This window comes from Sinocyclocheilus anshuiensis, unplaced genomic scaffold, assembly GCF_001515605.1.
Source record: "Sinocyclocheilus anshuiensis isolate Anshui unplaced genomic scaffold, SAMN03320099.WGS_v1.1 scaffold623, whole genome shotgun sequence".
Taxonomy (NCBI): domain Eukaryota; kingdom Metazoa; phylum Chordata; class Actinopteri; order Cypriniformes; family Cyprinidae; genus Sinocyclocheilus; species Sinocyclocheilus anshuiensis.
In genome coordinates this window covers 1-24,201 of record NW_015548226.1, presented here as the reverse complement: position 1 = coordinate 24,201, position 24,201 = coordinate 1, and the positions used below count along the sequence as shown (strand labels likewise).

General features: G+C 34.5%; 2 protein-coding genes across 4 annotated transcripts in view; one reads left to right on the top strand and one right to left on the bottom strand.

Moving 5' to 3' along the window:
• Positions 1 to 504, top strand: part of LOC107654373 (solute carrier family 41 member 1-like) — a 42,049-nt gene extending 41,545 nt beyond the window's left edge. For all 3 annotated transcript variants that reach the window (XM_016441415.1, XM_016441414.1, XM_016441416.1), the window contains one exon: positions 30 to 504. In XM_016441415.1, coding sequence (XP_016296901.1) covers positions 30 to 215 — 186 coding nt within the window. In that variant the 3' untranslated portion in view covers positions 216 to 504. The remainder of the gene's footprint in view (positions 1 to 29) is intronic.
• LOC107654372 (EF-hand and coiled-coil domain-containing protein 1-like) lies at positions 175 to 24,158 on the bottom strand. The gene is made up of 11 exons (XM_016441413.1): positions 23,978 to 24,158; positions 23,369 to 23,870; positions 22,775 to 22,839; positions 20,411 to 20,963; positions 16,356 to 16,462; positions 15,228 to 15,363; positions 15,019 to 15,136; positions 14,833 to 14,925; positions 9,166 to 9,235; positions 8,902 to 9,086; positions 175 to 236 (listed from the first exon to the last, which is right to left on the bottom strand). The coding sequence occupies exons 2-10, from the start codon at positions 23,866 to 23,868 to the stop codon at positions 8,932 to 8,934; spliced, it is 1,797 nt and encodes a 598-aa protein (XP_016296899.1). The 5' UTR covers positions 23,869 to 23,870; positions 23,978 to 24,158; the 3' UTR covers positions 175 to 236; positions 8,902 to 8,931.
• Positions 24,159 to 24,201: the final 43 nt, after the last annotated feature.

Sequence of the window (24,201 nt, the reverse complement as noted above, 5' to 3'; positions counted from 1 at the left end):
TTGACACATTCTCTTGTCTTTCCATCTAGGTTGTGATCCTGTTGTACCTTGCAGACTGGATGGTAAACTGGATGTGGCATCGAGGGATGGATCCTGACAACTTCTCCATTCCCTACTTGACCGCCCTGGGAGACCTGCTGGGGACGGGCTTCCTGGCTCTGTGTTTCCACATCCTGTGGCTAATTGGAGATCGGGACACAGATGTGGGTGATTGATCCACACTGCTTCCTTTGACTCTGTCCAAGCAACACAAACGTCTTTATTTATAATGCCACATAGAGAAATAATATCTATATTGTTATGGCTACAATGGCTACCATGATTATATTGATGACAATTTTGCTTTAGTATTGATATGTAATTTCCTTGTTGTTTAGCTAATGGGAGAACAACAATCCTCATTATTTTTCAATGGGGATGTTCGGCCCGATTTTACAGCCAGTCACGTTGGCTGCATGTAAAGATGACATCGACCTAAACTTGAAATATTTCACAAGAGGCAAACGAACATATAATGCTAAATCACCAAGTGCTACAAAACAGTGATTTGATGGTGGCACTCACAGCCTTTGCCAAATACAAACAAAAAATAAACATATTTGGACCATCACAGAGTGACCTAAATAACATTTCAGGCTAGAGATTGAAAGAATCACTTAAGTCTTAATAGCAGAGACTGAATCTCAAAGGGGACCTTTTGACGATAAAACATCTATACAGTAAAACGCATAGAAAACAGCCCTATTTAACACGCAATGCTACGTTTTCAGGATCTAAATTTGCTTTAGTAGCTCTGCTTATGGTTACAGAGAGAGATAGTAACCTAAAGTGCTTTATTGTTTCATAGAAATCCCTGAAATACTCAAGTTGTGCAATGAAAAGGGTTCATGGGTTGTTTACGCTCAACACCTAAAGGATCAAATATCAGACTTTGCCTCATTTGCGTAGGTACATTTCCGTTACATACACAACCGTTTAACCCAGTCAAAGGCCCGTAAGATTGTTTTAAGCTTCTCAGGCCATTATTGTGAAGTCCACATCCGATAATCTCCAAAATCTCATCTGTGGACTCAAAATACTGGGACAGTTCATGTACAGTGGTGTGAAAAAGTGTTGGCCCCCTTCCTGATTTCTTATTTTTTTGCATGTTTGTCACACTTTAAACACTAGTAAAAGGTAACACAAGTGAACACAACATGCAGCTTTTAAATGAAGGTTTTTATTATTAAGGGAAAACAAAATCCAAAACTACATGGCCCTGTGTGAACAAGTGTTTGGCCCCTAAACCTAATAACTGGTTGGGCCACCCTTAGCAGCAACAACTGCAATCAAGCGTTTGCGATAACTTGCAATGAGTCTGTTACAGCGCTGTGGAGGAATTCTGGTCCACTCATCTATGCAGAATTGTTGTAATTCAGCCACATTGGAGGGTTTTCGAGCATGAACCGCCTTTTTAAGGTCATGCCACAGCATCTCAATAGGATTCAGGTCAGGACTTTGACTAGGCCACTCCAAAGTCTTCATTTTGTTTTTCTTCAGCCATTCAGAGGTGGACTTGCTGGTGTATTTTTTTTGTTTAGTTTTTTTGTTTTGTTTTTGTTTTGACGTGACATGTGGCCAAGTATGGTGACCCATACTTGGAATTAGTGCTCTGCATTTAACCCATCCAAAGTGCACATTCACACAGGGCCATGTAGTTTTGGATTTTGTTTTCCCTTAATAATAACAACCTTCATTTAAAAACTGCATGTTGTGTTCACTTGTGTTATCTTTTACTAATATTTAAATTTGTTTGATGATCTGAAACATTAAAGTGACAAACATGCAAAAAAATAAGAAATCAGGAAGGGGGCCAACACTTTTTCACACCACTGTATTTGTAGTGATGGTTAACAAAGTGGTCATTTTAAAAGGGCTGTGAGTTAGAAAATGGCAGTCTGGACCCTTTTTATCAAACCAGAAATCATATTTGACAATGTACTTTTAAAGGCTTTCCAAATACAAATGAATATTCTATTATATAGAGTATATATACAGTTGACCCTTTGCTAAGCTCCGCCTCCCTGAATGAACTGGAGTTTCTATGATTTTTAGTTAAATGTGCTCACAAAGTGTTCAAAATTAACAGGAAATTATTCTCATGTGAGTTGAAAGGAAGTATACATTGCAAAGCACTTTATCTGCCTTTAAAGAAATTAAATTACCCAGTAACATGATTAAAAAAATGCAGAGCCTGCAAACTCGAGGCAAAAACGCTTATCACAGTCAATTAAAAAGAGAAAAGGCCCGTTTCATTGCTCAGTTACCTTATGGATAGGCTATATTTTTGAATAATAAAAGGCAGTCTAAATCTACACTGTAAAATGATTTTTCGAAGCTGTGAAATAAAGCAAAGGTTACTGGAGTACGTTTTACAAGAAAAATACTATTTCAATCTTTTTACTTCAAAATGTCACACTTGAGTGTGCTACTTGCTATTTCTTCGTAATTATTCGTGAAATTTGGCAGTCTCTGAGAGAAAATTGTTCAATCCTACACCAATTTTGTAATATCTAAGCCTGTTTGTTTTAACGCAAAGCTTAGCGAACAGTCAATTGGTGAATTCAGTTAGTTTAAACGTAAAAAGCACCTGCTCCGTTGACAGGAAATGTGAAATGCTCTGCCTCAAAAGCCTTTTTACAATACAACCCAAGTATTTCTGTAGAATTATGCAAAAAAAATGCTTATAAAAAGGGCTATTTAGATGTCTGCACCTCTGTACCACTGCATGCTAGCTAAAAAAAAGTGCTGTTGAACCGGCTCTCCGAATATGATTTGAAGCCATGCTTGATTAAATTCCTCGAAAGAGTTTCTTTCATACCGAAGAGGAGAGAGGTTTCGTTTTGAATGTTTTTATGAGATTAATGCCACTCAGAAACACTTGAAAGGCTAACAGGATTGCTAGCAGCTAATCTGTACCTCAGTTCTCGGTCATAAAAATCTCGTAATCAGTAGTTGACAGTAAATTAATGTATATTTTAACGACTAGCATGGCCTTATAAAGCAACTGACCTCCAGTTATGGACGGTGTGTTAATGTTAGCCTGCCATTGCTAAAGGGCTGCGTAGAAACATCGCTTAATTTGCGCACATTTCATATAATTCACGATATATTAAACACACCCACTTTGCTTTTACTGTACACTTTATTTTCTGTCCTTAAATGTCTGTTTTCTTTAATTGTGGAAGTATGTTAAGGCGAGTTCTAGTGTTATTGCGGTAAGCACGTTTAAAGGGATAGTTCATCCAAAAATGAAAACATCATATGTGTTCTACTGAAGAAAGAAAGTCACCTACATCTTGGATGCCTGGGGGTAAGCAGATAAACATCAAATTTTCATTTTTGGATGAACTATCCCTTTAAGCACGTCACGTTAGATCACTGTGCACAAGATGTACTGTAATGTCACAGTTTGCCACAAGAGGTCCCGTAAGGAGAGCATGCAGCTCCAATGTGCAGACATGTTTATACCACAATTATGCATTCAAACATCACAAATATTACTGTGTAACTGATCCGGTGCTGCCATTGTACCATGACAGCTCTCTATAGTTGTGAATATTTCTTCAGGGGATGGGAGGCTTTGTTTATTTATTTCTATAGATGTGACAAAGCTATTTGTAAATAATATATTTATTCTTTAAATGTTTATTTTTCATTTTGTTGCATTTTTCTTTGCATTGGACCAGTAGAGATGTTTACTGTACGTTTATCAGTCATTTTTTCTTCTTCTTAACAAATATATCCAAGTTTGGTGCCTAATATCCAGCAAAACCTCACACTCGATCTGGTTCGGTGAATTGAGCATAATATGCCTTAACAAATCACAAGCAAGGCTCGACACGTAGGTATTATAGGTCTTCTGATTCGTCTTTTTTCTATGAGATTTTTTTTAATTAATGGAGTTGGTTTTCATATTGTATTCTGTTGATTTGCGTACAAAAATCATCCCATCTGTTATGTTCTTCCAGGGCAGATGTATCGGTGGTAAAGTTATCCAAAGCAAAGCCACTGAGATCCCCATGAGTTTTAGAGCAAATTAATATTTACTTGTGGGTTGTCTGATTTGTCACATATTCCCTCTGATCTGGGAATTCTAGAGATTCTAATCTGTAATCTGTTTATAACTTCCTACAAGAAAACGTAACCTTCCTTGAGTTAAATTGGCCTTGAGGGTCAGATCCCAGCCTCTCAAGCAAGACTAAAGCAAATTTACCAGATTATCCAAGAGTGTACAGCTAGTAATGGTAACTGGTTATCTGAGTTCTTTGATTTCTTCCCCATCAGTTTCTGCCCCAGCCGCTTCAATCTGACACTGTAAAGGGGACCTAACAGAGGTTCTTGTAAATTGCTGGAAATAAAAGATTATATTATTTCGTACGACTGCCCTGTGCTTTTCTGTTTTCATTCCATTTGACACACGTGCTTGGTAGTAAATAAGGAAAAATCACATTGACATTGATGGAATTGATTGAAATAAAAATGTACATTGTATCAATACTGTGGCTTTTATAGCTAAAAATGTCTGCTTACTACAGCATTTATTGAAACTGAGCTGCAAAAACGCTGCAAATTAATAATTATATGACCACTCACATGTGTCTGTTGAATAATTAAAAAATGAAACTAAATTCTAACAGTTTTTTTGGGTTTATATATATATATATATTAGTGCTGTCAAACGATTAATCGTGATTAAATAAAAGTAAAAATAAAAGTTTTTGTTTACATAATGTGTCTGTACTGTGTATATTTATTATGTGTATATATAAATATATATATAGAATGTAATTTATTCCTGTGATGCAAAGCTGAATTTTCAGCATCATTACTCCAGGCTTCAGTGTCACATGATCCTTCAGAAATCATTCTAATATGCTTATTTGCTGCTCAAGTAATATTATTATCATGCAGTGTTGAAAATGTGGTACTTTTTTTTTCAGAATTCTCAGGATAATAAATGTCTGATAAGTGAAAGTTTGACGTCATTGCCGATGACCTTGCATTTGGAGGATACTCCTGTTACTCCGATGTTGCTGTACTATCAGACTTTATTCTGGAGACAGTGTTCCACTCTTATCATTCATAATGCAGAGGAAGACTTCATCTAGACCAGTGGTTCTCAAACCTCTCCATGAAGTACCCCCAGCCCTGCGCATTTTGTATGTCTCCCTCATCTAGCACACCTGATTCAACTCATCAGCTCATTAGTGGAGACTGCAAGACCTGAAGTGGGTGTGTCAGATATAGAGAGACATACAAAATGTGCAGTGCTGGGGGTACTTCATGGAGAGGTCTGAGAACCACTGATCTAGACACATAACTCAGCGTGACAGCGGCTCAGCCAGATTGGTATAGGAATAATAGGGACTGACGGATAAGGGACAAACACCTGCGCTGAACAATGAGGCCAAAGCTTGTGTGGATGGAGAAGGACGTTTCAAGATGTCTAAGTACCTTTCTAAAATCTCTTCCTTATTGAATGTTGTTAAGAGTTTCATCCGCACATCAGAACACAATGTGCCTGACACATGAGACACACAGAGACTAACTCACACTGAGGGTCTTTGTCATCTGACAGATGTTTGGGGTGGACCTTCACAACACTAAACAAAAGAACAGCATTTAGAAAATACATGATTATTTCTATTACATAATGTGACCTATAAAGTAGTAAGAAGTCCCATCTTCTAAAGACTTCTGTATCATAGTTAATACACATATTTCCAGGGCCTATAAATAATGTAATTCAAAAAATGTTAAATTTTTTTCAGCATATTTAAGCATATTTCATTTTTGCTGTGAAATCGTTAATGAATTTTATAAAGTAAACATAAGAAATTTTACATTTTAGTAATATTTCAAGAAGAACATCTTACTTTTTGCCCATATAAATATCAGCAACTTCACTAAATTGCATATTTTTGCTCATTTTGTGCCTAAAGTACATATATATATATATATATATATATATAAATGCAAACTTTAAAAAAATGTATTTCTATTTTAAAGATTTAGATTTTTTTCTGACTGTTATTTCATATGTCCGGCTTTACAGAGATCTTGTCCTCATCTCAGTGAGCGACACATTGTAGCAGCGCAGAATGGAAATGTGACACCGTGTCACATGGACTGACATCATAGATGAGTTACTGTGACATTCAGATATGTCACACATCCACCTCCACATGAACAAAAATATAAATGCTTTCTAAAAAAAAAAGTATTTTTTTTATCTTATCAAATATACAGATATTATTTTATAGCACAAATATAAATGTTAAAAATAATTTTGTAACTGGGTCATATGATAGTATAATGTTTCAGATTAAGTGCTTTGCAGGGAAATGACTGTACTGTATATATACACACACTGAGACTGAACTCTAAAGTGTCTTATAATGTGCACTTATTCATGTCTTGCACGAAACAAGTGGAAAGATTTCAGGAAACTAATATGTGACCCTGGACCACAAAACCAGTCTTAAGTGTCAATTTTTCGAAATTGAGATTTATACATCATCTGAAAGCTAAATAAACAAGCTTTCCATTGATGTATGATGTATTTGTTAGGATATGACAACATTTGGTCGAGATACAACTATTTGAAAATCTGGAATCTGAGGGTGCAAAACAATCAAAATACTGAGAAAATCGCCTTTAAAGTTGTCCGAATTAAGTTCTTAGCAATGCATATTACTAATCAAAAATTAAGTTTTGATATATTTACGGTACAAAATTTACAAAATATCTTCATGGAACATGATCTTTACTTAATATTCTAATGATTTTTGGCATAAAAGAAAAATCGTTAATTTTGACCCATACAATGTATTTTTGGCTATTGCTACAAATATACCCAAGCGACTTAAGACTGGTTTTGTGCTCCAGGGTCACATATGTGATTGGACAAATCACAAAAATAGGATTCAGATATGAGAAAACATGGCCTCATGTTCTATACAGAAGAACAGTTTAAGACACTTTTCACAAAAAGGGTACAAAATAGGGCTTGACACTTTTAAATTCAGTTCTTTGTTTTTTAAAAGAAGGTGAGAAAGTGATGTTTATCCACTTGAAGAGGTGAACCTAATTATAATATATGAACGGTTTCATTTTTAACTTTTATTTTATATGAATTTTGACATTTCTGCAACCTTTACCACAATTTTGGAACATGTGAATACCGTTTAAAGCAACTATATGTATTTTTGGAACTTGAAGCCCCAACAGTTTAGGTGAGTGGAATTCACTGTTGTGGAAACGCTGGACAGCTGTAACAAAGTACTTTCAAGGAAAGTCACATATATATAAAAGTCTATTAAAAAGTTATATAAAAGTCTATTAAAAAGTATATTAAAAGTCTTCGGCTGTACACATGCATTTGTTGCAGCCGTAAAGCAGTCCACCCATTTCACAGAATTTTGTAGCCGCTCACCAAACTTGCTTACTGTACTACATACTAACTTGTTGCGATGGGAGAAACAAAGCTTTTTTACAAAGCTTTGAATCAACTGAACTAATTGCTTTGCAAAACGACTCACTGTTTCGAAGCTTCTGAAATACCACGCGCTGGTGACGCCTGCTGGCCAGAACGTGTAAATGCAACAAAAACTCAAACCAAACGTGCTTAAAAACAGCTTTTACAAACCCCCCAAAATGTTTTATTGAAAGTATAATCTATTAAATGCAATTAACGAATCATTTAATACTATTAAATATGAAGTGTGTGTACAATATGTGTTCTTTTATCAATTCAGGGCTTGTTTTGTTTGTTTTATGGATGGCTTGGCTTAACAGGCCAATAAGAGACTGTTAACTACTACTCGTCCTTTTAATTACACAAAAGTCTGATTAAATATATCTACAAATGTATAAAACTGATCCAAGATAAGGTAAAAACTATAGATACTATCCAGATACCTAGATACCTATAACTATCCAGAACCGATGTTTGGAAAGAAACAGAAGCCATTCTCCTTGTGTTAAAACAGCACTATGTAACTTTTTCTGTGTTCAAAATTTGCTAAATGTTACATATGCATATCTCTTTATTTATACAGTTCTATATAGAGTAAATGATGCACAAATCTGTACATAAATCTACTGTTCCGGATTCATACACATTTATTGTTAAGTTTTACTATTTAAATGTTTTTTTGTTTTGTTTTTTTCTGTTCTCATGTCAGATGTGTATGTATGTATGTATGTATGCATGTATGTATGTGCCAGGAGCACCTTAAAAAACCACAACAAATTCCTCGTGTGTTTGCACACCTGGTGAATAAAGCTAATGCTGATTCTGATTCTGATTCTTATATTTGGACTATTGTAGCCTGGTCGGGTTGTCACCGCCGCGGAGTAACACATACCTGCGTGAATCGCCATAGACATAAACTTAGAGAAGTAGCTCCGGTTGGAATGTTCTTCCGCGGGATGTGTGCAGTTCTGTTTATTAACCGCTAGAGCGCCAAAAGTTACATAGTGCTGCTTTAAGTCAATGTACCATTAAACTGATTTTGGAATTGATATTTTAAGATACAAATTGTACATACAGTTGCTTTAAACCCCCTGATTTGTGATGTGTTTAATATTTTCTAGCAATAAATGTTAAATAAACGAATTTTAAATACGTTTTTTAAAAAGGAAAATAAATAAGTAACCCACAATGGGTATCAGGGCAGCAGATTTATTTTACATTAAGAAGGAGCTGGTTAGGCACCAAATATTGTTTGTTATATTGGTACTTCTTTATTTCTTATAAATTAATGAAAAATATTTGTTTGATAATTCTTATTACAATAACTCTGGTAATAATTAATGTCTTAAAAAGTAAAAAATAACATAACACCAATTTTGTACCCTCATGTAAAGTAGGACATCTGTAAAATCTCAGCAGGACATCAGAAGGGGGTTGGATGTGTTTCGGTGACCTGAGGTCCCAGAAGGTCGTGACCCAACGCTGACCTCCTCTCCTCCATCCAGGAGGTCACTGGAGAGGAGCTGCCGGCACAGTGTGTCCACCACCAGAACCACCGGAGTGCAGTCTGAAGGAAAGGCAGGGGTTTATCCAGCAGTTTTGCATGAAAGAAAACAATGTAAATGAAACAGAAAGGCAGAGCTTACCGTGGCTTTTTCTAGTACACAGATCTAGTGTGTTGATCAGTATTTTCCCCAAGATCCTGCGAGAGACTCTCTGACAGGGGTCAGAACACACAGGTTAGAGGTTTTCAGATTGCAAACAAGCAGACAAGTGCATCACAGAGCTGAATCACTAGGTGGCAGTGTGCACATGACTTGATCTTTCATTTCCAATGTGATGAATGAACAGGAAGTCATATTAACCAGGTAATTTTTAACTCTCTTTCTTTACTCATTATTTGATTTGACTGTGAAAAGTCAAGGCTTTGTACAATAAAAGTGCAAATTAACCATAAAATGAAAAGTGAACTTAGTGAGGGCATGTGCTATTATTAGCATTGCGCATACTACTGTTCGTAATGTTGCATATTGTTTCACATGTTTGTCAAAGAAATTGCAGGCAATATATATTGTATAGTATGCAAGATGTCAATTTTATATACTTTCTAAATCATAAACACCTTAAATACATTTTATAAGTGTCTATTTGACGTCTGACAGGAAACATAGACATATTGCAGATGAGAAAACACTATAAAAATGTCTTTCAGATGTAAACAAGCACATCAAATAGATATCTCATGTGCTATGAGGGACTAACATAATGTTCTTCATTCTCAGTTTTTCAGTAAAATAGGTCATAATTTAGTAATCAAAATGTAGTTTAATTTACTATTTAAGGGTCAATATCACCATAGAGTGCCTTTCAACCCTCACAATACTCAAAACTTTTGGTTTTAATTTCTTATTTGCTTAATGTCATATCATAAATAGTAGACTCTCAAGTACTATAGAAACATATTAGCTGAGCTCCCACACATTTTTTTAGATAATTATGGGCCACTATTCGATATGTCCACCCTGTCATGGACATATATAGTACTGTTAAATACGTCTTCATTGCAAAATTAAGATGCAAATTATATTTTCTGAAAGGTATGATGTCCCTTTCCTAAACAGGGTTATTAAAAAATAATATAATAATAATAAATAATATAATTACATCCTCAATCACATTAATATACCCCATTAATATACGTTGATTACGTTCTGGGTCATGTCACATGGACTATTTTACCGATGTCATTGCTACGTTTCTGGGTCTGGGAACAGTGCAGTTGTATTGCTGTCTATGGGAGGGTCAGAAAGCTCTCAAATTTCATCCAAAATATCTAAATTTGTGTTCCGAAGATGAACGAAGATCTTACAGGTTTGGAACGACACGAGGGTGAGTAATTAATGACAGAATTTTCATTTTTGGGTGAACTAGCCCTTTAAATGTAATTAAATTAAATTAATGATTAAAAAATGTCAAATTAACGAAATAATAAAATAAAAAAGATTTGTTTCCCTACATGTTATGTGACCATTAACTGACATCAGAGAACTACATTACTGAAATATTAAAATGATTATTAATTAATATGTGTTAAATTATTGAAATATTTACTGAAAAGCTAAGGGGATACTTTAAGAAAATATTTTTGGTTAAAGGGGTTCAGCTGACAAAAAAAGTTTATGAATCCCTGCATTAAATAATAAAGGTTTTCTTTAGGCACAAAACCATAAGTAGTTTTATAGTATAAAATGTTAACATAAATTTTAAATACATCTTTATATTAATTTAAAATTTGATATAAACAAACTTAATATACAATTTTATTAAAGTTGACTTTAAGTAGTTAAACACATAAAACGTTTAAATCTGATAACATATAAAATGCTAAATATTTATGAATAAATATAAAAATATATATATCATACCATATACCACTGACTTCAGTAAGCAACTTAGAACACACTTCTTACTCAGAAATCTATTTCTGAATCTAGTTCTCACTTTATGTGGTATCTGCAGCAGTAACGTGAGTGCATCAGTCAGTCTCTCCTCCAGCAGTGAATGATAAACTCTCAAACTCTCCACCTCTTTCTGCTTCATGTGACAGAGAAGGCAGGCGTTCATTAGAGATGATGTGGTGTATGATATTACATTATCATAGATCATCGATTGTTCTTTAACTCTCACCTTTCCCGCTTGATTTCCCCTCTCATCCGCTTGAGGAATCCACACGCATTCTTTAGTGTCTTTGCTATGAGTTTAAATCTGATAACATATAAAATGCTAAATATTTATGAATAAATATAAAAATATATATATCATACCATATACCACTGACTTCAGTAAGCAACTTAGAACACACTTCTTACTCAGAAATCTATTTCTGAATCTAGTTCTCACTTTATGTGGTATCTGCAGCAGTAACGTGAGTGCATCAGTCAGTCTCTCCTCCAGCAGTGAATGATAAACTCTCAAACTCTCCACCTCTTTCTGCTTCATGTGACAGAGAAGGCAGGCGTTCATTAGAGATGATGTGGTGTATGATATTACATTATCATAGATCATAGATTGTTCTTTAACTCTCACCTTTCCTGCTTGATTTCCCCTCTCATCCGCTTGAGGAATCCACACGCATGCTTTAGTATCTTTGCTATGAGCGGAGCTCTGAGAGATAAGCCAGTTACAGATAGCAGCTTTCTGACACCTGTGGAGGAATACAAGTGTGTGAACATGTCAAATTAATACATGGCCAAAATGCAGATTTTTTTTTATTTTGATATCAAAGGTATATTCACCCTTTGGCACAGCTGTGTAATCTGTTGATCAGCCGTTTCACCTCCAGGTGGCAGCACTGTCCTTCATCCATGCCCCTCTCCTCCTCTTCCTCCTCATCGGATGCTGCCCGACCCTCTACTGACCTCTGCAGGTCTTCTTCTGCACAGAGATGTCACATGACCACTACTGTCTTTAATGCCCTGCGTGCATACTATTTTGCAGTATGTACTGTGCACAAAAAATGTGGAATACTTTGATTTGTCAAAATGTGAAGTATACAGCAAAGCTAACTGCTAGGAAAGCTGTGTCATACAATGAAATGCCCTTGAATTGATGCACTTGTAGTGTGATGAATCTCTTTTTTGACTTACTATTTTACTAGGCTATCAAAAAAGACATTTTTACACAAAACTGGAGGAAAAATATAAAAGGAACATTTAGAGAGACCCCTGTGTAAAAGGTGTTATTATTTATGTTTTTTTTTTATGGTAGTGCTAGTGACACTAGCACTGAAATTTATATTTATTATTTATATTATGAAATAGTATATAATGTATATTGTCAAATTATTTTTAGAAATGAATAAATTTACCTTTTTTGCTTTCAAATGTCAAAAAATAAATATACAATTTAGTAATCATTATGTTTTATGTATTTATTTAAAAAATAAAGAAATATAATACATTGAAAATATTGTTTGTTTCTGTAAATGTAAAATCATGTATATTCTTTAATTAGATGACATTATTTTTAAAAACTCTAAAAATTAGATTACATTATTTATGGATATTTTTGTTATTGTTTTATTTTACTATTATTAATTCAAAAATGTTAACTGTCTAGTTATTTTTGCATTTATTTCTGAGGTAATGCTACACAGCACTTGCAGAATTAAACATGCAACGTGATGAGGTCACATGAAAAAAAGTGAAGCTTAATACTGTTTGAATTTTTTTTGCATGATGCATTCAAATAAAAGTAGCTAGTCCACAGTATGCAGTATGCAGAATTCCATTTAGACCACATCCACAGCTCTACTGATAGTGCATGCAAAATGTAAAATCAAATTCCACCCAGCTTTGCAAAAAATTTAATTTCTTACGTTCTGAATGAGAAATTGGCTTGTTTATGATGGTTTTTGATCCCCTTACCTCTTCTGGCATCATCATGACTGGTGGGGGAGGGAAATCCAGACCCACATGGTTCAGCTAGCATTTCAGTTTTGTTCATATTCAGCTCTGGGCAGGTGCACTGGGCCCTAAGAATAAGTCATACAGTACAGTAAATACGATTAAATAAGCTTCTGTGCAGATGAGTCAAGATGTCTGGACTCAAAACATTTAATATCACATAACTGATAGAGGATGTTCAGCACGCTGCGTTTATTGTGCTGCTGATGCATGAACAAGTTTGATGATTGTCCCAGCAGAGCGTGTGGATTTTCTGAGTCAGGAACCTGGCAGGTTTCGACCTGCTTTTCCAGGTGAGGAATGAGCATTACATCACCGCTCTGTGATGCAAATAATGAAATATTAACACATATATTAATCTTCCAAGCGTCGACTGAAAGCCAACAATCTACTTAATTGATTGCAAAGTAAATGTGAGCTAAAGTTTTATAGCGCATTTGGAAATGGTTCTAAGAAAATTATTAGTTCATACTTAAAAATAACACTTTGGCTTGTGTAATCTCTAATGCTCACTGCATTGCAGTAAGAGGAGTGTTCCGGAAACCTGTGTAAAAACAGTCATTATTTTTGCAACTGATGTGCTAAAATTACACATATCCTGTTTAAGTTTTATAATTTACACTGTAAAATTAGACATCGTTTTTGCTCTGAGTCATCTTATCAATTAATTTAAACTTAAAATTATGAATATTTGTCTTATTGGTTATTTCTTCTTATTATTACTTGTTGTTATTTCGTATTATTAGTTCAAAAATAAGTTTATTCTCTACTCTACAATTAAAATACAATAAATATGTACTGTATGTATTATTACATCCATACGTGTTTATTTATTAAAACATAATTATGATAATATATAACAACATATATTGTTTTATTTCTTACTGGCATTTTGAATTCAGAAATATGTCAATTCTCTTTGCTCTAATGCTACAATTATTTTTGCAATTGTGCTTGGTGATGCAATAGTGGTGCTAAAATTACACATTCCCTGTTAAAGTTTATGCATTGTTAATTTAATATGATTTACATAACCTTTTTAGTTTGTAGAAATACAGATAGATACTAACAGATGTGAAGTATTTTGTGGCTTTAATTTCTCTGTCCTTTTCAGACATTTCTTAATTATTATGTTCATAGATAGAGACAAATGAAACAGCACTGTAAAACTCACTGACCACAAACGTCTTTAATCTCTGACTGTCCAACACACCCGCTTAAACATGTGTCTGGACCCTATATGCTTCCTCACAGGATATAATAAGACATGTAGAGTTAGATGCTGTAATAGGGGCTTTGTGTGATTTGCTGTAATACTCACACTTGAAAGCGAATGACTAATAACCATTTGCAGGAAACTGACATGTTATGTGACCATTAACTGACATCAGAGAACTACATTACTGAAATATTAAAATGATTATTAATTAATATGTGTTAAATTATTGAAATATTTACTGAAAAGCTAAGGGGATACTTTAAGAAAATATTTTTGGTTAAAGGGGTTCAGCTGACAAAAAAAGTTTATGAATCCCTGCATTAAATAATAAAGGTTTTCTTTAGGCACAAAACCATAAGTAGTTTTATAGTATAAAATGTTAACATAAATTTTAAATACATCTTTATATTAATTTAAAATTTGATATAAACAAACTTAATATACAATTTTATTAAAGTTGACTTTAAGTAGTTAAACACATAAAACGTTTAAATCTGATAACATATAAAATGCTAAATATTTATGAATAAATATAAAAATATATATATCATACCATATACCACTGACTTCAGTAAGCAACTTAGAACACACTTCTTACTCAGAAATCTATTTCTGAATCTAGTTCTCACTTTATGTGGTATCTGCAGCAGTAACGTGAGTGCATCAGTCAGTCTCTCCTCCAGCAGTGAATGATAAACTCTCAAACTCTCCACCTCTTTCTGCTTCATGTGACAGAGAAGGCAGGCGTTCATTAGAGATGATGTGGTGTATGATATTACATTATCATAGATCATAGATTGTTCTTTAACTCTCACCTTTCCCGCTTGATTTCCCCTCTCATCCGCTTGAGGAATCCACACGCATTCTTTAGTGTCTTTGCTATGAGCGGAGCTCTGAGAGATAAGCCAGTTACAGATAGCAGCTTTCTGACACCTGTGGAGGAATACAAGTGTGTGAACATGTCAAATTAATACATGGCCAAAATGCAGATTTTTTTTTATTTTGATATCAAAGGTATATTCACCCTTTGGCACAGCTGTGTAATCTGTTGATCAGCCGTTTCACCTCCAGGTGGCAGCACTGTCCTTCATCTACGCTCCTCTCCTCCTCTTCCTCATCGGATGCTGCCTGACCCTCTACTGACCTCTGCAGGTCTTCTTCTGCACAGAGATGTCACATGACCACTACTGTCTTTAATGCCCTGTGTGCATACTATTTTGCAGTATGTACTGTGCACAAAAAATGTGGAATACTTTGATTTGTCAAAATGTGAAGTATACAGCAAAGCTAACTGCTAGGAAAGCTGTGTCATACAATGAAATGCCCTTGAATTGATGCACTTGTAGTGTGATGAATCTCTTTTTTGACTTACTATTTTACTAGGCTATCAAAAAAGACATTTTTACACAAAACTGGAGGAAAAATATAAAAGGAACATTTAGAGAGACCCCTGTGTAAAAGGTGTTATTATTTATGTTTTTTTTTTATGGTAGTGCTAGTGACACTAGCACTGAAATTTATATTTATTATTTATATTATGAAATAGTATATAATGTATATTGTCAAATTATTTTTAGAAATGAATAAATTTACCTTTTTTGCTTTCAAATGTCAAAAAATAAATATACAATTTAGTAATCATTATGTTTTATGTATTTATTTAAAAAATAAAGAAATATAATACATTGAAAATATTGTTTGTTTCTGTAAATGTAAAATCATGTATATTCTTTAATTAGATGACATTATTTTTAAAAACTCTAAAAATTAGATTACATTATTTATGGATATTTTTGTTATTGTTTTATTTTACTATTATTAATTCAAAAATGTTAACTGTCTAGTTATTTTTGCATTTATTTCTGAGGTAATGCTACACAGCACTTGCAGAATTAAACATGCAACGTGATGAGGTCACATGAAAAAAAGTGAAGCTTAATACTGTTTGAATTTTTTTTGCATGATGCATTCAAATAAAAGTAGCTAGTCCACAGTATGCAGTATGCAGAATTCCATTTAGACCACATCCACAGCTCTACTGATAGTGCATGCAAAATGTAAAATCAAATTCCACCCAGCTTTGCAAAAAATTTAATTTCTTACGTTCTGAATGAGAAATTGGCTTGTTTATGATGGTTTTTGATCATCTTACCTCTTCTGGCATCATCATGACTGGTGGGGGAGGGAAATCCAGACCCACATGGTTCAGCTAGCATTTCAGTTTTGTTCATATTCAGCTCTGGGCAGGTGCACTGGGCCCTAAGAATAAGTCATACAGTACAGTAAATACGATTAAATAAGCTTCTGTGCAGATGAGTCAAGATGTCTGGACTCAAAACATTTAATATCACATAACTGATAGAGGATGTTCAGCACGCTGCGTTTATTGTGCTGCTGATGCATGAACAAGTTTGATGATTGTCCCAGCAGAGCGTGTGGATTTTCTGAGTCAGGAACCTGGCAGGTTTCGACCTGCTTTTCCAGGTGAGGAATGAGCATTACATCACCGCTCTGTGATGCAAATAATGAAATATTAACACATATATTAATCTTCCAAGCGTCGACTGAAAGCCAACAATCTACTTAATTGATTGCAAAGTAAATGTGAGCTAAAGTTTTATAGCGCATTTGGAAATGGTTCTAAGAAAATTATTAGTTCATACTTAAAAATAACACTTTGGCTTGTGTAATCTCTAATGCTCACTGCATTGCAGTAAGAGGAGTGTTCCGGAAACCTGTGTAAAAACAGTCATTATTTTTGCAACTGATGTGCTAAAATTACACATATCCTGTTTAAGTTTTATAATTTACACTGTAAAATTAGACATCGTTTTTGCTCTGAGTCATCTTATCAATTAATTTAAACTTAAAATTATGAATATTTGTCTTATTGGTTATTTCTTCTTATTATTACTTGTTGTTATTTCGTATTATTAGTTCAAAAATAAGTTTATTCTCTACTCTACAATTAAAATACAATAAATATGTACTGTATGTATTATTACATCCATACGTGTTTATTTATTAAAACATAATTATGATAATAAATAACAACATATATTGTTTTATTTCTTACTGGCATTTTGAATTCAGAAATATGTCAATTCTCTTTGCTCTAATGCTACAATTATTTTTGCAATTGTGCTTGGTGATGCAATAGTGGTGCTAAAATTACACATTCCCTGTTAAAGTTTATGCATTGTTAATTTAATATGATTTACATAACCTTTTTAGTTTGTAGAAATACAGATAGATACTAACAGATGTGAAGTATTTTGTGGCTTTAATTTCTCTGTCCTTTTCAGACATTTCTTAATTATTATGTTCATAGATAGAGACAAATGAAACAGCACTGTAAAACTCACTGACCACAAACGTCTTTAATCTCTGACTGTCCAACACACCCGCTTAAACATGTGTCTGGACCCTATATGCTTCCTCACAGGATATAATAAGACATGTAGAGTTAGATGCTGTAATAGGGGCTTTGTGTGATTTGCTGTAATACTCACACTTGAAAGCGAATGACTAATAACCATTTGCAGGAAACTGTGCTGTCCTGTGTTATTAAAGCAGGTCATTAACATCTGTCAAGGGAAAATCAGTCATGTCTGCGACAAGCCCTGCAATGCTGCTCCTGTCCAAACTGTTTCCTAGCCAAGCGCTGCTTCTTGACTCATCAACACTAAAGCATCAATGCAGGTAAAGATCTTAATTATGCAAGATTTTCTGTTGATTATGGCTTCTCATCTCGGAACGCCCTTGTGGTCTGCTCTGAGTCTTAGAAAAGTCCTGTCCTAGGCGGTCTACATGGTCGACTAGGGCCTGAAGTGAACACTGAAGTGGTTCTTTGTATAATCTTTTATGAATTTAAATTATTCAACTTTGTTTGAAATTCCAGTTTGAAAAGGGGACAACCAATAAAAAAATTAGGTAAATTCATCTTAATTAAAAAAAGCTCTTAAAGCAGCACTATGTAACTTTTTACCTGCGTGAATCGCCATAGACATAAACTTAGAGAAGTAGCTCCGGTTGGAATGTTCTTCCGCGGGATGTGTGCAGTTCTGTTTATTAACCGCTAGAGCGCCAAATGTTACATAGTGCTGCTTTAAAGCGATCATTCACCCAAAAATGAAAATGTCATTCCATATATGCATTTCTTTCCTTGTGGAACACAAATATAGAGCCAGATCGGCCTCAAAAATAATACATTTATAAAACAAAATTCATAAATTCACAGCACAATTTACATTTACACATGTGTGATGATTTGCAAATGCAGATTCAACGATCCATAAATACATGTAACATCATTCATAAATGTGTGATGGAAATTAATTCAAGAACTTGATATATACATATTTGTGTAAACATTTTAAATTTATTTAGGTAAGATGCTTTTGTGTGAGCATTTGGGGAAATATTTATGCTTTTACTTCTGTATTTATGAATTGTGTTTGAATGTACGAATCGGATTTTGTAAATGTAAATTGTGCTGTGAATTCATGAATTTTGTTTTATAAATGTATTATTTTTGAGGCCGATCTGGCTCCATACACATACACAAGACACAGTGATTTAGTGTTGTTTTTGACCCCACTGACTTTTATGTGATGGACAAAAATAGTTACGAACGTGAGAATGAGTGTAAGATAGCAGAATTCTCATACTTGGACAAACTATGAATTCACAAACACTGTTCAGAAGTTTGGGTTTGTTAAGATTTTTTAATGTTTTTGAACATTGAAATCTCTTATGTTCACCAAGGCTGCATTTATTTGATCAAGAATACAGTAAAAACTGTAACATTGTGAAATATTATTATAATTTAACCTGTTTTCTATTTGAATATATTTGAAAATGTCATTTATTCCTGTGACGCAAAGCTGAAATTTCAGCATCATTACTCCAGTCTTCAGTGCATGATCCTTCAGAAATCATTCTGTTATGCTGATCTGATGCTCAAAAAAATGCATTATGTATAAAATGTATTAACTATATAGTTTAGTGGAAACTGTGATACATTTGTTATTAGGATTCTGTTTTGAATGTAAAGCCCTTCATTATTTCATTATTTTTCTAACATTATAAATCTTTACTGATCAATTTAATACATCCTTGATGAATAAAATTATTAATTTAATATTTCAACAACAACAAAAACAAAAACACTACTGGGGGGTATTCCAAAAAGCACTTTATGTGACATAACCGGGTATGTTTGAGGATAAGTGAGCGGATAACCTCAGCTTTCGGTTCCAAAATCAGAGGTTACTTTCAGGGTATGTAAGTAACTATAGTAACTTGCTCTCTGAAGATAACCTGCTCTCTCTCTGAAGATAATCTGCTCCGGAGCAGGTTATGTTCCAGGGTTAATTCACTTCAGCGCTATCAGCGCATGTGTGATCTACTGACGAGCCTTCAGTGGGCGTGACAGATAGCGTACAACATTATATAATATTACAATATGTAATATAGCCTATTTTATATATATATATATATATATATTTGTATGATATGTTAATGAGGAAGCGCTAATATAAGTAATAAATAAGGTAATATATTATTCTAATATGGTTATTATATTTATTTTATTGGGATATATAACAGTTATCTGTATAAATTCTAAAACACTATGACAAGGTAATATTTCATTTATTATATTATATATATGTATTTATTACATTTTATATTATCATCTCACACATGGATCAGCATTTTCTATAATGTCTAAATTCTAAATCAAAATACATATCTGATATGACTTAATATATAATTAGCATCAAACAAACAATATAATTCATATTCTCAAGGATTAAAGATTAAACAGAAAAAAAATAAAAATGATTGCACAACCATCAATTAGGTGGCGATATGCACTAAGCATGTAAACGACCATTGAACAAAAGAAGAAGAAAGAAACATCATGGCGCGTCCGTTTCCATAGCGACTCGTCGATTCGTCACTCTGTTGAGAATGTCTTGAGTCTTAACCAGGAACATACTCTGAGCTGAATGAACTTACTCCCGGATGCGGTTTTGGAACCACATACCTCGAGAAAGCAAGGTTTGGGGTTAATCAACCGAAAGTTCAGGGTTTAGCTGATGGTAAGTTAACCGTGCTTTCTGGAATACACCCCTGATCCCAAACTTCTTTACCTGCATGTGTGTGACTGAAATTATAGTATGAGATAAATAAAAATTCTACCTGAACTTCTCCAGCTGGCTCTCCAGACTCTGGACTTGTTCTCGGAGCAGGTCAGCTTGTCGAGCCTGGTCTTGTAAGGTCCTCACACCCTCCAGCCCTGTGGCCAGTGACTCTCTGACCTCTTCTGTCCTCTTCTTAATCCGCGTGTTTTCCGTCCGGACGCTGTCCAGCATCTCCTGCATCCTGCTAATCTCTCCATAAGCCGCCATCAGCTCTTCCTCTAACCTCTGGTTAAACCGCATGGCTTCCTCCAGCTGTCCATCGCGAGAAGCACGGATCAGTTCCAGCTCTCGTAGGAGGTCTTTAGTGCTTCTTCTGGAGTCCCATTCCATGTGTTTGGATTGTTGTGTTTTTGTTTTGCAGTCCTGTTTTTCAGGGGTTCCTCCAGCAGTATGTTGGGACGGCACGTCTTTTCGGCATAAGGCCACCTCCAGTGCCAAACACCGCGCGTCGCTACTCTGGAGGGCAGAACGCAAGTCCTCCACCAGCTCCCTCAGACTGGCGTTCTCCAGCTCCAGCTGGTCCTGCCATCTCCTCTGAGGGTTAATATCCACTGCAATACAGTAAAAATAGGGTCTTCAGTAATGACTAAACCAATGGTGGACAGTAACGAAGTAGTTTTACTTCATTACTGTACTTAAGTACATTTTTCAAGTATCTGTACTTTACTGGAGTAGTTTTATTTTGAGTAACTTTTACTTTTACTTCACTACATTCCAAAGCATAAGATCGTACTTTTTACTTCACTACATTTCATAAAACTTATAGTTACTCCTTATAATATGTCATGTGCTCCGAGATGCAGAAGCGGTGTCTGATTCATGGTGACGTCTGTTTTTATGTTGTTTGTCAGCACACATAGCCTAAGTTACTATGTATCTGGATCAACTAGCCGAGTAGACAAATATAAATGTTTATTCATAACCATGCTGAAAATAAGTCAATGTTAGCTGATGCTAACTGTCTAGCTAACGAACTTGCTGGTGCTAAATTTAGGTAATTAAAAAAAAAATGAAGTCCAAATATTTTTATTCAACCACCTAGATAGATTACATCTGAGGGAAAAAGAAAAGATGTGATGTTCAGAACATGGCAACTACAGTAATTATCAAAGTGGGAAGTGATGCCCTCTGGGGGCATTTGGCCAGGGGTGTTTTTACACCACAGACAAGGTTTGAGAAGAAAAAAATCATTATGAATATATAATTATATTTTCCTTATTATATTCATTATTTCCTTATTGGTTATTTTGGGAAAATCCCAGGTATTTTGAGCAGTAGGATTATAAAAAAATATATGCTAATATAAAATTAAATGATAAAAGTAGCCTATATAAAACTGCAAAATAAACATTCATCTATCGGTACTTTTTACTTAAGTACATAAAAAATCAAGTACTTGTGTACTTTCACTTGAGTAAAATTGAAAACTGAGTACTTTTACTTTTACTGGAGTAATATTTTATTATACGGATCTGTACTTTTACTCAAGTACTTGATTTGTGTACTTCGTCCACCATTGGACTAAACACAACAAAAAACACAGCTTTTTGCTTTCAAAATGATTCATAGATATTATAAATTATTTATTAATCAACTATTTTAACAATTGTGTAATATAAAATAAGACATACATGTTAAATATTATATAATTATTATAATACAATTATTTATTAATACATAATGTTATATTTGTTTAATAAATATGATAAGTATTTGTTTTATTTTTTATTATAATGTAATACAATATAATTAAAATATTATGTTCTTATATGTGTAAAGTCATATTTATTATAATTAAATGACATTTTTATTATGAAGATGATGATGATTGTTCTTTAACATTAACTTACTACTTTTTTAGTTTTAATAAAAGTTGGGTTCTTTGAGGGTTACAGTAATATTCAACACTGCAATGTTAGAAAATTTCAAATGAATTCAGAGAAATTAGAAATTATTTACTGATCGGTTATTTTAAACATTAATTGTGTAAATATAACTTATTACTTAAATTATAAATATAATATATACTTATTATTAGTATATTCCTATAAATTCATTTTGTACTTGTTTTTAAAAGATTTTAAACTTGTATGAAATATGATCAATAAATAAATCAGTGAAGTTTATTTGGATTATTATCATTTAGAAGCTGTTTATGCAATATGCATTTGTTTTAATCTGAAATAGCACAAAGTTTCCTGTGAGGGGTAGGGTTAGGGGTAGGGTTGGTGTAGGGCAATAGCACATACAGTTTGTACAGTATAAAAACCATTACGCCTATGGAATGTCCCCATAAAACATAGAAACACAACTGTGTGTGTGTGTGTGTGTGTGTGTGTGTGTGTGCGTGTGCGGCTCCTACCTGCGTTTCTTTTGGGTTCCACAGCAGAGCTCTGCAAATGATCCGGATTCTGAGAGGGTCCGGATCTCCTCGCAATATTCAACACTGCAATGTTAGAAAATTTCAAATGAATTCAGAGAAATTAGAAATTATTTACTGATCGGTTATTTTAAACATTAATTGTGTAAATATAACTTATTACTTAAATTATAAATATAATATATACTTATTATTAGTATATTCCTATAAATTCATTTTGTACTTGTTTTTAAAAGATTTTAAACTTGTATGAAATATGATCAATAAATAAATCAGTGAAGTTTATTTGGATTATTATCATTTAGAAGCTGTTTATGCAATATGCATTTGTTTTATGGCACAGACACTCATAAATCTCCCTTAAATACATCTTCATTATTCATCATTAAAGGCTAAAAACGTCCCCTAAGGCTTGAGTTTTTGGATGGAAAAATACAGCTTGTTACATTAGTCCACCTGTCCTGACAGCTCAGGTGTGTGTGTGTGTGTGTGTGTGTGTGTGTGTGCCTACCTGCGTTTCTTTTGGGTTCCACAGCAGAGCTCTGCAAATGATCCGGATTCTGAGAGGGTCCGGATCTCCTCGCTGACCTCCTCCGGTTCTGTTGGTCGGCAGACAGATCAAACCTGACGCACTTTCTCCTCCGGACGCGGGGACACCGGAGCCTGATCTCCCGCTCGATGTGCTCGGTCTCCTCGCTGACCGGAAGTCGAACTCCCGTCTGTCCTTCCTGCGCTTTTAGCGAGAAAAACCCACAAAGCCGTGCGTGAAAGTCTTTAAAGTTCAGCACAAGAGGAAGTCCGTCGCAAATATCCCGGTGCTCTGAGGTGCCGTTCTCGGTCTCTGCGCTCGCGGGGATCCCCAAAATCAAACACAGACTCCTAAAGTCCTCATTCGAGACGAGGTCATCACCGTGGTAAACGGCGAGGTGATGAAACACCTCCTGGAGATACTGGTCCACTCCGATGGCCAAAACCACGATCTCGTTTTCCACGCAGGGATCTGGGCTGAAGTGGTGCGTTAGCGCGCATCTGAGCCACTCAATTTTACGTGCCGCGCGGATCCGCGAAACCTGCATGACTGCGGAGACATCCACAAAACACCCGGGTTTCTACATGCCCACCTCCTTCAGACAACTTACATCATTGTGCATTCGCAACATGTACTGCAAATTATTGGAAACTTACCAGATAGGAGTATAAAAAGTAACACTTTACATTACAGTGCCAATTTTGTATAGCCTATAACATTTAGCCTAATGATTAACTTGATTCAAAATGCATTGTTGACTTTAAATCCTTTTCTCAACCTCTTCCTTCAGGGATTGTGGTTGTGTGCGTCTTCAAAAGACGCACTCCACCCTTTGGGTTGACAGAGGAGGTGTGTGTGTGTGTGTGTGTGTGTGTGTGTG

Coding starts and splice junctions, on each gene's coding strand:
- LOC107654372 (XM_016441413.1), bottom strand. CDS start 23,868: ATGCAGGTTTCGCGGATCCGCGCGGCACGTAAAATTGAGTGGCTCAGA. Junction 20,964..22,774: donor GGAACCCAAAAGAAACGCAG/GTAGGAGCCGCA, acceptor ACTGTATTGCAG/TGGATATTAACCCTCAGAGG. Junction 9,087..9,165: donor GTGTACTAGAAAAAGCCACG/GTAAGCTCTGCC, acceptor CCTTTCCTTCAG/ACTGCACTCCGGTGGTTCTG.